The sequence below is a fragment of the Saccostrea echinata genome, unplaced genomic scaffold (genome assembly GCF_033153115.1).
Source record: "Saccostrea echinata isolate AGI-Se365-2 ecotype Australia unplaced genomic scaffold, CSIRO_AGI_Sech_v1 ptg000054l, whole genome shotgun sequence".
NCBI lineage: Eukaryota > Metazoa > Mollusca > Bivalvia > Ostreida > Ostreidae > Saccostrea > Saccostrea echinata.
The window spans coordinates 45,148,834-45,164,322 of record NW_026889803.1 but is presented as its reverse complement, the minus strand read 5'-3'; the positions used below and the strand labels follow the sequence as shown (position 1 = coordinate 45,164,322).

Here is a 15,489-nt window from a genome sequence, read left to right as displayed (position 1 = left end):
GGGGAGTTGTTATGTAAATTTCATTGCAAAAGTTCAAAGGCTTCTCAAGATATCGTGCAGAAACAAAAGTATTACAGACAGACAGAAATACAGACAGACAGACCCAAATTAACATCCCCCACTTTTAGTGCAACAGGGGACAATAAGCGAAAAAAAATTGCATGGTAAGACAGAGAAAATGGGGGAAAAAATTAAAATTCAACCTTAAACAATTTTCTTTCAATTCTTTGATATACATGTTGTAACCGGGTTTTCCCACAAAGAAGAAAAACACTCTGGTTGTAGTTGTAATGGGTTCTTTTAATTTGGACAGTGGATTAAATATATATAGATATATATATCAACCCTACAAAACATGTAAACATAATAAATATTTTATAACATTAATGTAGGTGTATATTTTATCACAAATTATTCCATTAGCATAAAATCTATATTACACTGATATTCCTATTCATTTACTAATTATCACTTCATAATTCACAATTAAGGGAAATAACTCTTATTTCTCCATACGCATAAAACTCAAGTAAATTTATATAATTTACCAAAAATATTTACAAATCTCAAAATAATTATATTAATAAATACCAAGTTGTGGACCTAGGCTGCATATGTAAATATCTAGGTGTTACAGCTACATGTGTCAATCCTGACTTCAACCATATCTGAACCTGTCCACACAACATAATAGTTGTATTTACTACTTTTTATAATATACAATATTTACAAATTCTTTCAGGTCAGATCTCATCATTTTCATATATCAGTGTAACTTTAAAACAGGTCTCTTGTATACTTATATTCATTTAAATCATTTACTATATTATTTACACATTTTCCATTTACTCATCAAATACTATTTCATTCATACTCATTCATTCAACCAAGCAAATGATATATAAAATGTTAGTAAAAGAAAAGAGAACTTACTGTGATCAGGTCAAAGTCCAGTCAAATATAATATATGTATCAAACCAAGATGGAAATAATCATAGCTCTCTGACTTATGGCTAGATTCAAAGTGAATTTCAAAAGACAAAGGCTATCCTCACTAAGGAATTTGACCTCAGTGACCTACCAATAAAATCTATGTATACAAAGAATAGCCAATCGACTATAACTGACCTCTAAACTGGTTCTCAACCTTATGCATACACTAAAGAGTTCTAACTATGAAAAGATAACTCTAAATCTAAAATAAGTACTACCATGCTGTGAGGTTAGTAACTGTAATTGTCAAACTAACTTTAAGTTTAATTATTTAAGGCAATGTGTTTATTTGTTAAATTATTTTATGATTTATTATTTATAGTTTAAAATATCTCAACTAACCCATTACTACAAACTCCCCCCTGTTGAAAAAATGACGTCCCCGTCATTTCATCTTAAAATTAAAAACATGATAAAAATATTGCATACATTTATTTCTTCATTACATCAGCAATTAATTTGATAAAAACATTTTCATACCTCTTGTCTGAAATATCCATCAAGTGTTGAAGCATAAAAACTTTCTCTTTCCAGTCATGATCTATCCTTTGGCATTTGTAATCTGACAGATATGTTGGTTTTCGTCGTTCTCTAGTACTTCTTCTGAGAGTGATTGGTTCTTCGTGTGACTCATCATCCTCATCAACATCAGCTTCTTCATCAGCATCATGTTGTACTACATGATCTTCATCTTCCAGTACTGCGACTGGTGGAGTGTCAGAATCCTCGTCTGCTAACTCCTCCTGAGGTCCGGACTGCTCAGTAGATATATCTCCCAGTGGCAGCTCATCTATCTCTTCTATACTTCCTTCTATACTAATGTTGGTATCAACATTTACAGGAAGTTTAACCAGCTGGTATGAAGCTTCACTCTCTGTGTCACTCTCAGCATCTTCCTTTGTTTTCTGTTTCAGTTTCGTCTGTCTCGGTCTTGGTGTAGGTTTTGGTCTTGATTTGATTTGTGGATGATCAACAGAGTCTGTATCTAAGTATCCTATTGGTAACAATAAATTTCTATGTAACACCTTCTGTTTGTCTTTCCCATTTTCTTTTTCTACTATATATACTGGTATTTCTTTATTTGGTTGATTTTTAACTATATAAGGTTGTTCCTCCCACCTGTCTGCTATCTTATGTTTTCCGTCGAAGCTAACTATCTTTACTAAAACTCTGTCTCCTACCTGTATTCTTGATGCCCTTGATCTCAAGTCATATCCTTTCTTTTGTTTTTCTCTGGCTTTGTCTGCAGATTCCTTGGCGATCTTGTAAGCCTCTCTCATTCTTTCTCTAAGATTCTTGACATAGCTGTTTAGGTTCTCATATTCCTTCTGGTTAATGTCAAATGCCAGATCAATAGGAAGTCTAGGGTGTCGTCCAAACATGAGAAAATATGGTGTTTGGCCTGTACTTTCATGTCTTGTAGAGTTATAGGCATGTACAAGAGGTGCTACATACTCTTTCCATTTCTTTTTCTGATGAGATTCCAAAGTTCCAAGCATATCAAAAAGGGTTCTATTGAAACGCTCCGTCATACCATTGCCCATGGGATGGTACGGAGTTGTTCTGGATTTCTGGATACCTGAAATTTTGCAAAGTTCATGAATAATCTTACCTGTAAAATTTGCTCCCTGGTCCGATATATAAAATCAACAGAATATGCCACAGTTTTAATGTTCAATGAATTTATCATTGGAACCAGAATGTCTGTCTGTAAATATGTTTTTATCCAGAGATGTTTTTAGAGACAACTGTATAGATTTGTCTGAAAACTGATACATTCTTTTTCACTGTTTAAAAATGTGCACCAGGTATTTTCATTATGATTGGATGATTTTTCTTTATTTTAGAGGCGTGTTGTCATTTTGTTTTAGACTTTATAATCATAACTTTAATACGACAAGGCCTAGAATCATCAAACTTTTCAGCTGATGCATTTTGGGTAGAAGGTGTGTCACACATTAAAGTTAGGTTACTGTAACCTTTGATTAAGATAAGATAGCCAAATATGGCAAAACCCAGTCAAACTCATTAGTCTGGATTTTTTTCCATTCTGGACAGCTCAAGTTAATAGTTCCCAAATATAGTCATTGAAACAGTGAAACCTTAATATAGAAATTTGATATGTATGTAAACATATTGATATGTATGTAAACATTGTTCCTAACTACTTAATTATTAACATTAAAAGTGTTTGTAATTTTCACCCTTCAGAATCACTGTGGATAACAAGCTATGTCCTCGATAGTAATTTCTGGTAGTTTTTTTATCCAAACTTTTAGAGATTGACCACAGTTAACTTCATAGTATATTTTTTCCCTTGGTAAAATAGCATAGTTTTGAAAATGTGTGGAAATCACTGTAGGCTTTGCATCTTTTTTTGATGTGAACAATATGAATTGTATGTTAAGATGTTGAATATCAGCTGTTGAAGTGAATTTGTGGTATTGTTATTTACAGCTCGTGGGAGGCGTGGGGGCCGCCGGCAGATAGATAGTGACAGTGATGGAGACTTTGTTGATGGTGATGAGAATACTACACCACCAAAACGCCAGACCAAAAGGAAATCAACACGACAGAAACCTAAAGTGTCCTTTGACTCAGATTCTGATAGCGAAATAGAATTGTTTGACCTCGACAAATCCTCCCAAGGTCAGTGAGTATCTATTATAAAATCTATTCATTAGTCATCATTTTGATTTTTGTGAGTGTTTAACTCGGCTTTAAATGTTTTGTGATGTGTCATTGTTTTTGTTTTATATTTTTTTAATTAATGGTTTATATTGTACAGTTAAGATAAAGTCTTGTCAGAGATCCCCTTATACAGGGTTTAAACTAAATTTTCCTCTAGCATATGGGCTTTTTATGCCCTCATAATCAAAGATTCGGAAGCATAAAGTTTTTGCTCCCTCCCTCCATCTGTCTGTCTGTCCCCAAAAACTTTAACCTTGCCCTTAACTTTTGATTGGAGTTATGGCTTTCATACTTCATATGTGTTTTCATTGTGACAAGACCTTTCTTTGAGTACCAACACTTTTGACCTTTGAGTTTGACCCACTTTTGCAAAATTTTGCCAAATTTTAAACTTGGCCATAATTTTTGAATAGTTGGTGCAAGGGCTTTCATATTTCACTTGTGTATTCCTTGTGATAAGACCTTTCCTTGGGTAAAAATATTTTTGACCTTGGAGTTTGACCTACTTTCAAAAAAACGTTAACCTTGGTCATGTTTTGAATGGTTAGAGCTAGGGCTTTCATATTATACATGTGTATTCATGACCTTCCCTTGGGTACCAACAAGTTTGACCTTGGAGTTTGACCCACTTTTGAAAAACTTTCTCCTTGGCAGGGGTGTGCAATTAGCATCGCCCGACGCCCAGGGCTACCATTTATGGGGGTCGGGCTAGTGGTTTTCTGCACGGAGGTAGCCCCTTGGGCTAGTAGAAATTAAAACTACACATATCGTCATATACCCTAAATTTGTCCGTACCCTAAAATCGTCCTCAAACTTCACGCAGCGCTCATGTTTCGAACTATATAATATATGAAAAGCACAACCGTATTTTCACTCATTTTTTGCTATTAAATACCAACCAGTAAAAATTTTCCAGGCAGCATGCTCCTATTGTCCATAAATCTCCATAGTCTTATCCATTTTGCAGTACTACCTGACTTATTTACTTCAAAAAGCGATCGTTTTTTTCCTAATCCGAATTTCCTCCATTCCTTTGTTTATGGTAAAGATGCAGATATCTCATTAAATTATTTACAATCACTCAATCAACTGAAAGATAAATGTTATGTAATTAATATAAAATATATTTCCAGTGTATTTAATGATATAAGATGAAAACAAAATGATTTTTGCTTCATTTTAGATGAGCTAGTGCAATGATCAGAAAAAAAAGGAAGATTTAAATTCTTTTTTATTTTCTATCATAATAATAAATTTATATATGATTAAATTTTACTAGCGAGAATTAAACTTTAATTCTAAAAAAGAATGATCTTAGTACCCTGACTTTATCAACAATTACCTTTTTGCAATATTTTTTTTTTTAATTATTTTTGCCTCTATATTTTGGCTAGTAACTTTTTACTTGGGGCTAGTGACTTTATTGCTGCCACTAGCCCGTGGGCTAGTACTTGAATTTTTTAATTGCACACCCCTGCTTTGCCTTAACTTTTGAATGCTTGGTGCTAGCGCTTTCATATTTCGCATGTGTATTCCTTGTGAGAAGACTTTCTTTTGGGTACCAACAACACTTTGACTTTGACCTTGGAGTTTGACTTACTTTTGAGAAACTTTAATCTTTCCCATAACTTTTGAACGGTTGGTGCAAGGGCTTTCATATTTCACAGGTATTTTCCTTGTGACAAGACCTTTCTTTTGGTACCAATATTATTGATCTTTTGATCTCAGAGTTTGACTTGCATTTGACTTTGAGAAACTTTAACCTTTGCCATGAGCTGCCATATGGGGCAGGGCTAGACAAATAGCATTGCCCGACGCCCGGGACAACCAATTTTGTTTGGTGGGCAAGTTATTTGATAAGTGGTGCCTGCCCACGGACAAGTGCTTTAATTTTCCTATTTACAAAAAATCGTATACTCAATATGTCTTTTGTGTTACTGCTTTTAAAATATCATGAATCACAACAAAGCATCTGTTTTCGCCGCTGTTAACCACTATATTGAATACTCGTTCGGAACTTCTCTAGAATTTACCCATGAATATGTTGTTAAAATAAACACAAGTCGTAAAACATGACATCTTCTGATGTCGTCAAAAAGGTTAAGTTGGATTTTAGACTTTTTTTACTTACAAAATATTAAATTCATTCTGTGAATACAGACGTGCTACTGTTATTAAAATTGGTGTTGTTGGTTGGCAATCACATAGTCATGAAGTCGATAGCTCAATCGGCATGCAGCAGTGTTCACAGATTTTTCTCGTTTGTAGGTTTTTTCAGATCAATCACTGTTTGTTATCTTCACCTTTTTCATTAGATTAATTTAAAGAAAATATATGGAGTACCTTATTGAAGAATTTTGAGGAGAATAGAATGAAACTTTGACTTTACCAATGCCCTGAAAATATCGAAAGAAATCTGGGAGAATTTAGTGATTTTAGATCTAGGTTGATTCCCATGTAGTGTCTCATTTGAGAAATAATTTAATGTTAATGATTTTGTTTAAATTAAGAAACAGGTCGGACAAGCATATTTTTTGGTAGGACAAGTAATTTTATGATGGTAACCTGTCCGAGGGCAAGTAATGCAAAATTCTATTTGTCTACCCCTGTGGGGGCATCAGTGTTTCACAAACACAATTTGTTAAGTATCAAATTAAGGAACCCATAGCTAAACTTGTCTACCCTCAACATAGATATCCCTTTATTGGAAATGGAAAACACAAGAAAGGAAATTTAGACAAGGACAATATTCTTGTGACAATCATCTGAGGAAGAGCTGCTTCTCTTGGACATGGAAAATTTGCCATGCTAAATGTCATTGAAATGCTTTGAAGAACAAATGTATTGGAATTAAACATTGTTTCTGGTAAAGCATTTTGGTCATATCAATTTTGAAATGCCAAACCTGGCAAAATTATAGGAGTCTTTCAATATTTTAATTCACCATGTAGGGAAACAAGTTACAAAATTGCTGAGTTTAAACCCTGTTACAATTTGCACAAAGGATGCCAGGGGGATCCCTGGATTGGGCAATAATATACATTATACACATGTAAATGTATATTAATGCTTTACATGTAAATAATACTTAAATGTTAATGTTTTTAATTGCTTAATTTTTATATTACAAGCAGAATGTTTGTAAATGCAATGCATATAAGGTAAACTTTGTGTGTTGTGTATGCTTTCTGGTTCTATATTCCTAATATTGACAGACTATTGTTTTGTCTGTCAAGAGATGAGTAATACATGTATTAACAGAGTGCTTGTTTATGGGAATTTTGTAGACTTCATTAGAATTTTGCTTGTTTTGTGCACATATTTTTGTCATATATGAGCAACTAGTTTTTTTTTTTTTTTAATTTTCAAACTAATCTATATGTAGTTGTATAGTTATCATGCTGTACATTTGATGTCTTACATGTCACATAATCTATTATGTGTACTAATGATTTAAGTTTTTAGCTCACCTGAGCTGAGAGCTCAAGTGAGCTTTTCTGATCACCCATTGTCCGGCATCTATCTGTGTAGTTGTCTGTCCATCCCTCCATCTGTAAACTTTTTACATTTTCAACTTCTTCTCAAGAACCACTGGACCAATTTTAACCAAAGTTGGTACAAAGCATCCTTGGGTGAAGAGGATTCTAAATTGTTAAATTGAAGGGCCAAGCCCTCTTCCAAGGGGAGATACTGTAAAATCACATATTTTCATAAGGACAAATTTTCAAGGTTTGAAGAAAAATGATTGATTAGTGGGGATTTCCTTTCATGGTTAGGGAAGTGATGAGTAGTTTTGTACATGAAATTTTATATTTTGTAGAGGAGATAAATTTGTGGGTTTCTTCAAACCTCGAAAACAACAAAAATTAAACCCCCCTCAAAAATAAGTGATTTCACAGTAATCAAGAAAAGGCAAAAAAAAAAAAAAAAAAGTGGGGTCAAAGAAAAATCTTCTTTTCAAGAACCACCATGCCAGAAAAGCTTAAAATTACAGGAAAGCTTACTGAGGTAGTGTAGATTCATAATTTTTCACATCATGGCCCCTTGGGGTTAGGGTGGGGCCACATTAGGGGGATCAAAGTTTTACATTGAAATATATTATAGGAAAAATCTTTAAAAATTTTCTTCTCAAGAACCATTGGACCAGAAAAGCTGAAACGTGTGTGGAAGCTTTATATTGTAGTGTAGATTTTGAATTATTCAAATCATGATTCTTGGGGATAGGGTGGGGTCACAATAGGGGATCAAAGGTTTACATTGAAATATATAGAAAAAAAAATCATTTTAAAAATCTTCTTAAGAACTATTGGGTTAGAAAAGCTGAAACTTATGTTGAAGTTTCCTAAGATAGTGTAGATTCTAAATTGTTTAGATCATGACCCCCAGGGTAGGGTGGGACCACAGTAAGGGATCACATGAATATTGGGGGGAAAATCTGATGCAGAACAGCAGGGCCAAAGTGATTCAGGTGAGCATTGTGGCCCATGGGCCTCTTGTTTTAAAAAGTGGATATTTTGGGGAAAAAAATTGTCAAACTAGATGTGTTTGTGAAAAAGATTGCCCCTGAGCATGACATACTTGTAATCAAACTCATTCAGATGACCTTGGTTCAAGTTCATGACACATTCTTCATCACAACTGTATTTTTCTGTGAAATAGATTATACTGAGCTCCGTTTCAAAATAATGGACTGGACAAAGATTTTCAGGACCTTGATTTTGTCTAATTGGCCAGGTCAGGGTCATAACAGATCTGCTGTATAAAACCTATTGTTTTCAATGCACCATGCTTTGACTATTTCCATTTCAAAGCTATGAAAAGGCAAGAATGAAGGATCACAAGTATTTATTTTTTTAACTGTGTTGTTGTAAGCAAGATTATAGGTTTTGATGAACAGACAGACCAAAAACTATGTATCCCCCCAATTTTATTCCACTTCTAAAGATTAGATGTTGAAAGTGTCAAAATTGTAATTGTGTTGTATCTTAACACCATTCTCTCTCTCTCTCTCTCTCTCTCTCTCTCTCTCTCTCTCTCTCTCTCTCATTTTGGGCTACATAATAATAAATCATCAAAAAATGTTTTAGTTATATTTTAAAATGATCAAAATTGTAGTGATGGCTCAAAGTTTTTAATTTCTTTCAAAATTTTGACCATTATCTTCAGAAGTATGCATTCTTGTGTATCTTGTAGATTCATGATTGAATGCAAGATGTTGCAAATCCCCATTAGTCAATGTCTTTGTCCCCGATATATGTTAATTTTTTTTTTTTTGCATGTGCCCTGAAAAAAATACTAAGAAGCATGAATAACATTAACAATTACTTTTTTCTTGTGAATACATACATGTAAAATGAATTTGAAGGCATTCAGGCAAAATTAAAATTTTTATAGCAGTGAAGACTTCTTAAAATAAGATTAAATGAAGAGTTTTGTAATACATATATCTTACAATATTGACCTTGGAGTTGTCATTGAATTCCTTGAATTTCTTTTTTTATCAGGGACTCAAGGGACGACAACGGGTGACGGTGAGGAATCCGATGACTCGGACATCATACCCACAAAACGAACAGGGAGGCGTGTCCTAAACTCCCCACGGCGGATAGTGCCACTCCAGGACCTTAATGGGGACGTATGACAGGGAGATGAAACATCCCCACCCACCTGATGAATATTGACCAATAAAAAGAATGAAAAATTGCTAACTTTGACATTATCTCATTCTTGCTAAGATACCAATCATTTTTATCGCAATAACTTATACATTTATTAATAAACACAGTTCAAATATTTAAATCTGAGTTATGTTTCTGTTTTAATATATATTGATGTTGGTTTAGAACAAAAATTAAACAGCTGTCTGTTCATTAAAAAGCAAAATATTCAGCAGTCAAAGGAAATCCAAATGTCTGTACTGTGGAACAGGATCATATACGAGGGGTTATCAAAAAAGTTTGTGGACTGATGCGATAAAATGAAAATATGATGTCGATGCTTACAAAATGTATAAGTAACAAAAAAAACAACAAAAGTTTAAGAAGTGTTTGAAATTTTATCTTGATACGTTGATAATTAGCCAAGTTGTCATTTAATAAAAAAAAAACACATTATAAGATCACCCGGCGCTGTCGCCGTTGGGTTTTATGACGTCCGATAACATCATTGATTCTCAATGTTCTCTTCCTCTGTCTCAATACACTTCTCTCCATGAGATTCCCTGGAATTAAGTTTTGACTGAAATATCTTTATACGACTTTACAACGTATAAACAGCTGATTTTAATGTATACTATTTTAAATGGGTTTATACAAAGGGAAAAAATCTCATTTGATTATTCCAGCGTATAATTTGCTTGTCGGAGTTCAATGTCTACCGCACTTGAGCAACGTTGTTTTTCCGACTTCACTGATTTTAATGGACACCCGGCCTGTAAATCGACAATCGTCCCTCCTCCTAAATCAAAAAAGGTTCTCTGGATGCATTTTATTTCTCTGTACCCTGTTTAAACATTTCCTTGGTCTATGCCAGTTTTTTTCCCCCAGTGAATGAAGCTTAATAGAATGTGGGAAAATTGAAACATCCTTTACCATTCCGACGTCATTTTAACCCCTTAATTGTTTGAGCATTCTCTCTAAAATTTACGATAACATTTTATAGTACTTGCAGGATGAGGTAAAAATTGCAATTTTTACGGAACAATTGTGTGAATAAACGTGATTATTGAATGACAAATGCTCATATCAAAAGAGTTATTCTCCGTTAGATTTGGGTAGAAATACGTCATATTTTGAGGTTGCGCCGTCTGGTCATACCATTGCTTACAAAAACATTAACAGTATATTAAAAAATAGAACTTATGATTTATAGTTTATTCTATAGATAGAAAAGATAATGCTAACTATAAATGAGTAAAAATTCATTGAAGTACATCAACCGGTTTTTATTTTATGGCGATAGTCCACGAACTTTTAGTAGTTTGCATATTGTTTGTTCGTCGATCCACTCTGTAGGATGTTACAGTTTATCATTCCTGTCTCTAGAAATCATAAAAAAGGTTTATTTTATGATTGAATAATTCCCATCTCTCTGATTGGCTGAGATCCAACAATGTAGAAAAAAAATACTACGTTATGTTCACCTGCACCTGACCTTCTAGGTGAGCATAAAGATTGTTTTTCGACATTGGACTAAAATTCCAAAATGATACAAATAGTTTTGGAAAGTTAATTCACTTGTACCCGACTTTCACTCGAGTGAAAATATATATTCAGGCACATAGAATCTGGGGTAATGGGGGTGCACTGGACCTGCCTCCATCCCAACACCCTTTTTTAACGTAAATTTTTATACTTTTAATGTGGTATAAAATGTTCATTGAAGGCCTGGTGCCCCCCGGTTAATTGACCTTAATACCCCCCCCCCCACACACACACCACCACCACCACCAATATCTCAGTGCAAACTGGCGTTTCCCTGCACACTGGCCCATGCAATGAATGGGCGTGTTAATATGTAATAACCAACGTTCAAAAGAAAACTCAGAACGTATATTCAAACGAGCAATTTTACCACTTCAATGCGCATCATTGTAGCTTCATTACGCAGTTGACAGTGAAGTATATTCTCCTTACTGTTACCACAGTTGAATTACATGTATTTTCACTTGATAGAAGGTCGATTAGTTTTTATTAGTTTGACTTACTGATAAAAAAAATGATTTAAAATTTTGATTGAGTGGAACGTTTGAGTTTTTCTCATCGAACGTCAATTGTTACACAAAGACATGCCCATTAACAGGCCATTTCTTTCAAAACGAGAAAGCATTATTCGTCGCACCCAACTCTCTGCGACTAGCAACACAAGTTTTGCTGAAGTAGGGATTTTATGAAGTTGGGAAGGGTTAAAGACTCCCAGATTCTGTAAAACTCACGTATTGCAACGAACATGCATGTACATAATTATGAATTTAACATGCTTATTTGTTATTACAATACATTTATCGATCGGACACGCGTTTACTCGGTGTTTATGTAAACTACCAATCTGATTGGCTATTGTATTTATCAAATACCTGTTCCGAAATTCGAATGAAGCATGTGACATTTTTTTATGCCCCGCCATGAATATGGCTGGGGCATTTAGTGTTTGTCATGTCCGTCTTCCGTCCTTCTGTCCTTCCGTCTGTCCTTCCGTCACACTTTGCGTTTAGCTCTGTTCAAAGCTCAGTTTCAAAGAAACTATCCAAGATATTTTTATCAAACTCCATATGCTGATAGATATTGATGAGAGCTATGCAACTGCATCAACATTTTTTGACCTTGACCTTTCCTTTGACCTTTCCTCACTTTTCTTAAATTAGTGTTTAGCTCAGTTTTAAAGATACCATTCAAGATAGTGTAATCAAACTTCATATGTTGATGCATACTGATGTAAGCTTTTCAACTGCATCAAAATTTTTTTACCTTGACCTTTCTTTTGACCTTGACCTCACTTTTCTTAAATTAGTGTTTAGCTCAGTTTTAAAGATACCATTCAAGATATTTTTAACAAACTTCATATGCTGGTACATACTGATGAGAGCTATTCAACTGAATCAACATTTTTTACCTTGACCTTTCCTTTGACCTTGACCTCACTTTTCTTAAATAAGTTTTAGCTCAGTTTTAAAGATACCATTCAAGATAGTGTAATCAAACTTCATATGTTGATGCATACTGATGTAAGCTATTCAACTGAATCAAAGTTTTTTGACCTTGACCTTTCTTTTGACCTTGACCTCACTTTTCTTAAATTAGTGTTTAGCTCAGTTTTAAAGATACCATTCAAGACAGTGTTATCAAACTTCATATGTTAATGCATACTGATGTAAGCTATTCAACTGCATCAACATTTTTTGACCTTGACCTTTTTGACCTTGACCTCACTTTTCTTGAATTAGTGTTTAGCTCAGTTTTAATGAAACTATTCAAAATATTTTTAACAAACTTCATATGTTGATACATACTGATGACAGCTATTCAACTGCATCAATATTTTTTACCTTGACCTTTCCTTTGACCTTGACCTTACTTTTCTTAAATAAGTTTTAGCTTAGTTTTAAAGATACCATTCAAGACAGTGTTATCAAACTTCATATGCTGATACATATTAATGAGAGCTATTCAACTGCATCAACATTTTTTGACCTTGACCTTTCCTTTGACCTTGACCTCACTTTTCTTAAATCAGTGTCAAACTGTATATGCTGATACATACTGATGAGAGCTATTCAACTGCATCAATATTTTTTGACCTTGACCTTTCCTTTGACCTTGACCTCACTTTTCTTAAATTAGTGTTTAGCTCAGTTTTAAAGAAACCATTCATAATATTTTTATCAAACTTCATATGCTAATACAAACTGATGTAACCTTTTCAACTGCATTTACATTTTTTGACCTTGACCTTTCCTTTGACCTTGACCTCACTTTTCTTAAATTAGTGTCAAACTTCATATGCTGATACATACTGATGTAAGCTATTCAACTGCATCAATATTTTTTCACCTTGACCTTTCCTTTGACCTTGACCTCACTTTTCTCAATTTGTGTTAAAATGTTGCATTACTAATATACCCTCGGCGGGGCATTCATGTCCTATGGACATATTTCTAGTTTTCTTTCTGAAGAAATGGAAGTATCTTTTGTTTAAGCCCCCATCGTTCCATTTACCACTTCAATGCGCATCATCGTAGTTTGTTCATACAGGTAAATTCTACCTTTAGTTCTTAGTTTAGTTTGTAATTAATACTGGGGAAAATATTTTATATTTGTATGTGTATGTAGTGAATGAAAGTTACGAAACTAAAGTGACCGAAATGCACTTGATTAACGTTATTATAATTAATTTATCGTATCTTTTCCCATTTGAATTCATAATAGACCATCATAAAGTTCTATACTTGTGAGCAATAAACAGATAATCACGACCTTCACTGCATGTATACAGACGTTAACAATAAAATATTTCTACTTTTAAAGTTTTTTTAGCACATACATGTACATGTTACTATTTATTAAAGACCTTGCTTGAAGAATGAAAAAAAATACATTAACTGTGAATGTAATTTAGCATTGGAAAGCATGTATAGTCCACTGTTAAGGAGATTGATCCCTTGGAAGTTCTCAAACTTCTTGAGGATCAATCTAACAAACTGTACGGTAACAGAAAAACTTGTCTGCCAAAAGTTATCCCATATTAAGTATTATGATATAGCCAAAATAAAAAAAAATCATTTTTTGCACTGTAGATTTTTATTCCATTTCGGATATTATACTCCAGACGGGCTATTCTATCTCATTTGGGCGATTGGTCACAACCTGTTCAATATTTTATCAAACAGAGATAGCATAAATGTCTGACTGATTTCTTGTTCAATTCTAATCATCACTGATTTCAGAGGAGAAGAAAGGGGGGGGGGGCAAATTACAAGCAAACAAGCAAAATATTTTGTCCAATCTTAATTTTCCTCTATAATCATTGTTATATATCATCACTTACATGTAAGCTGGGCCTTCGATCTATTGTTCCGTTAAACTCCACATGGAATTGCACTGGGGTAAATTATACGCAAGGAGACCTACTGTTAAACCTCGGTTAATACGGTCTCATCCGAAGGACCAGTCTCCACGTTCCACAGTGGGATTCGAATCCGTGACGTAAGGATCAAATCGTTATTCCGCGACTATAGAGCAAATGCTCTAAGCACTGCGTCACGCGAGCGACCTTTAATGTTTGTAAAAGGTTAGCATAATTCAAACAAAATTGCACAATGTCATCGCTCATGAAGAAATAAATTCAAAAACCTTTTTAAAAAATCTTTTGAAAACCTGTACTTTTTTGTTTTAATGTTTCGTTGTTGTTGTTGCTTGTTTGTTTGTTTTTAATTTGTTTGTTGTTGCTTTTTGTTTTAGATTAACTTATTTATGAACAAGGGTGTAGGAAGTATTGACTGAATTCCATTCAGAATTTTCAAGATAACTGTCTTTATTATTTTAGAAGTAAAAATAAATATTTGAAATGAAAAGATATAAATAACAACAGCCGATACATATTGACGGGTACTCCCTTGGCTATTTCGGTTATCTGATTACATAAAACTGACCCTCTGACCGACTACTAAGTAGTTATTGATAAACCTACTTTTCCAAATTTTATGATCGAAAAAGAGACATGTTCTCACCTTGTTCAAATTATCATTTTTAAGGAATCGGTAGTCAACCTAATAAATGATACAAAAGAAACTGTAGGCTTCATGTTGGGTAATGGTCGAACCATCTGGACCTACAGTCAAAAAGAAGTTTTTTTAATGGCGATTTTATGTAGGCGATTTATGTAGGTCCGACTACGTTGTACCTATTATACGGATGGCTGTTGATAAATTAAAGGCCTGCGGTGTTCAGTGAAGGTTATTGAGAAGATGGAGCGATTATAGACATGTATAGTTAAAGGGATCAAAATGAGTGGAGTGAAAGGGTGTTTTAAGTACCTGATGGTTTTGACGCTATTTACCTTGCTGTTTTTTGTATGTAAGTAAAAACATATTAATAAACAATTTTTATAGTAAAAAGATGCACAGATTTTTGCATAAATTTTAGCCCAGAAGTCCTTCAGGGCAGGCCTGCTCCTAGATAAAATCATGATATTTTGATAGGTTATTTAAGATAGGAATTTTTTAGGGGCATCTCTGTCCTCGGGTGGAAATTCACAAAAAAAGCTACAAAAATATTAAGGAAACCTGATTTTTAAAACCTAGTTCGCATT

General features: G+C 33.8%; 1 protein-coding gene across 1 annotated transcript in view; it reads left to right on the top strand.

The window, feature by feature from the left end:
- LOC133206196 (condensin complex subunit 1-like) overlaps positions 1-9,483 on the top strand; it is a 32,085-nt gene extending 22,602 nt beyond the window's left edge. The window contains exons 30-31 of the mRNA XM_061342132.1: positions 3,451-3,642; positions 9,189-9,483. Of these exons, the coding sequence (XP_061198116.1) occupies positions 3,451-3,642; positions 9,189-9,325 (329 nt within the window). The 3' untranslated portion in view covers positions 9,326-9,483. The remainder of the gene's footprint in view (positions 1-3,450; positions 3,643-9,188) is intronic.
- Positions 9,484-15,489: the final 6,006 nt, after the last annotated feature.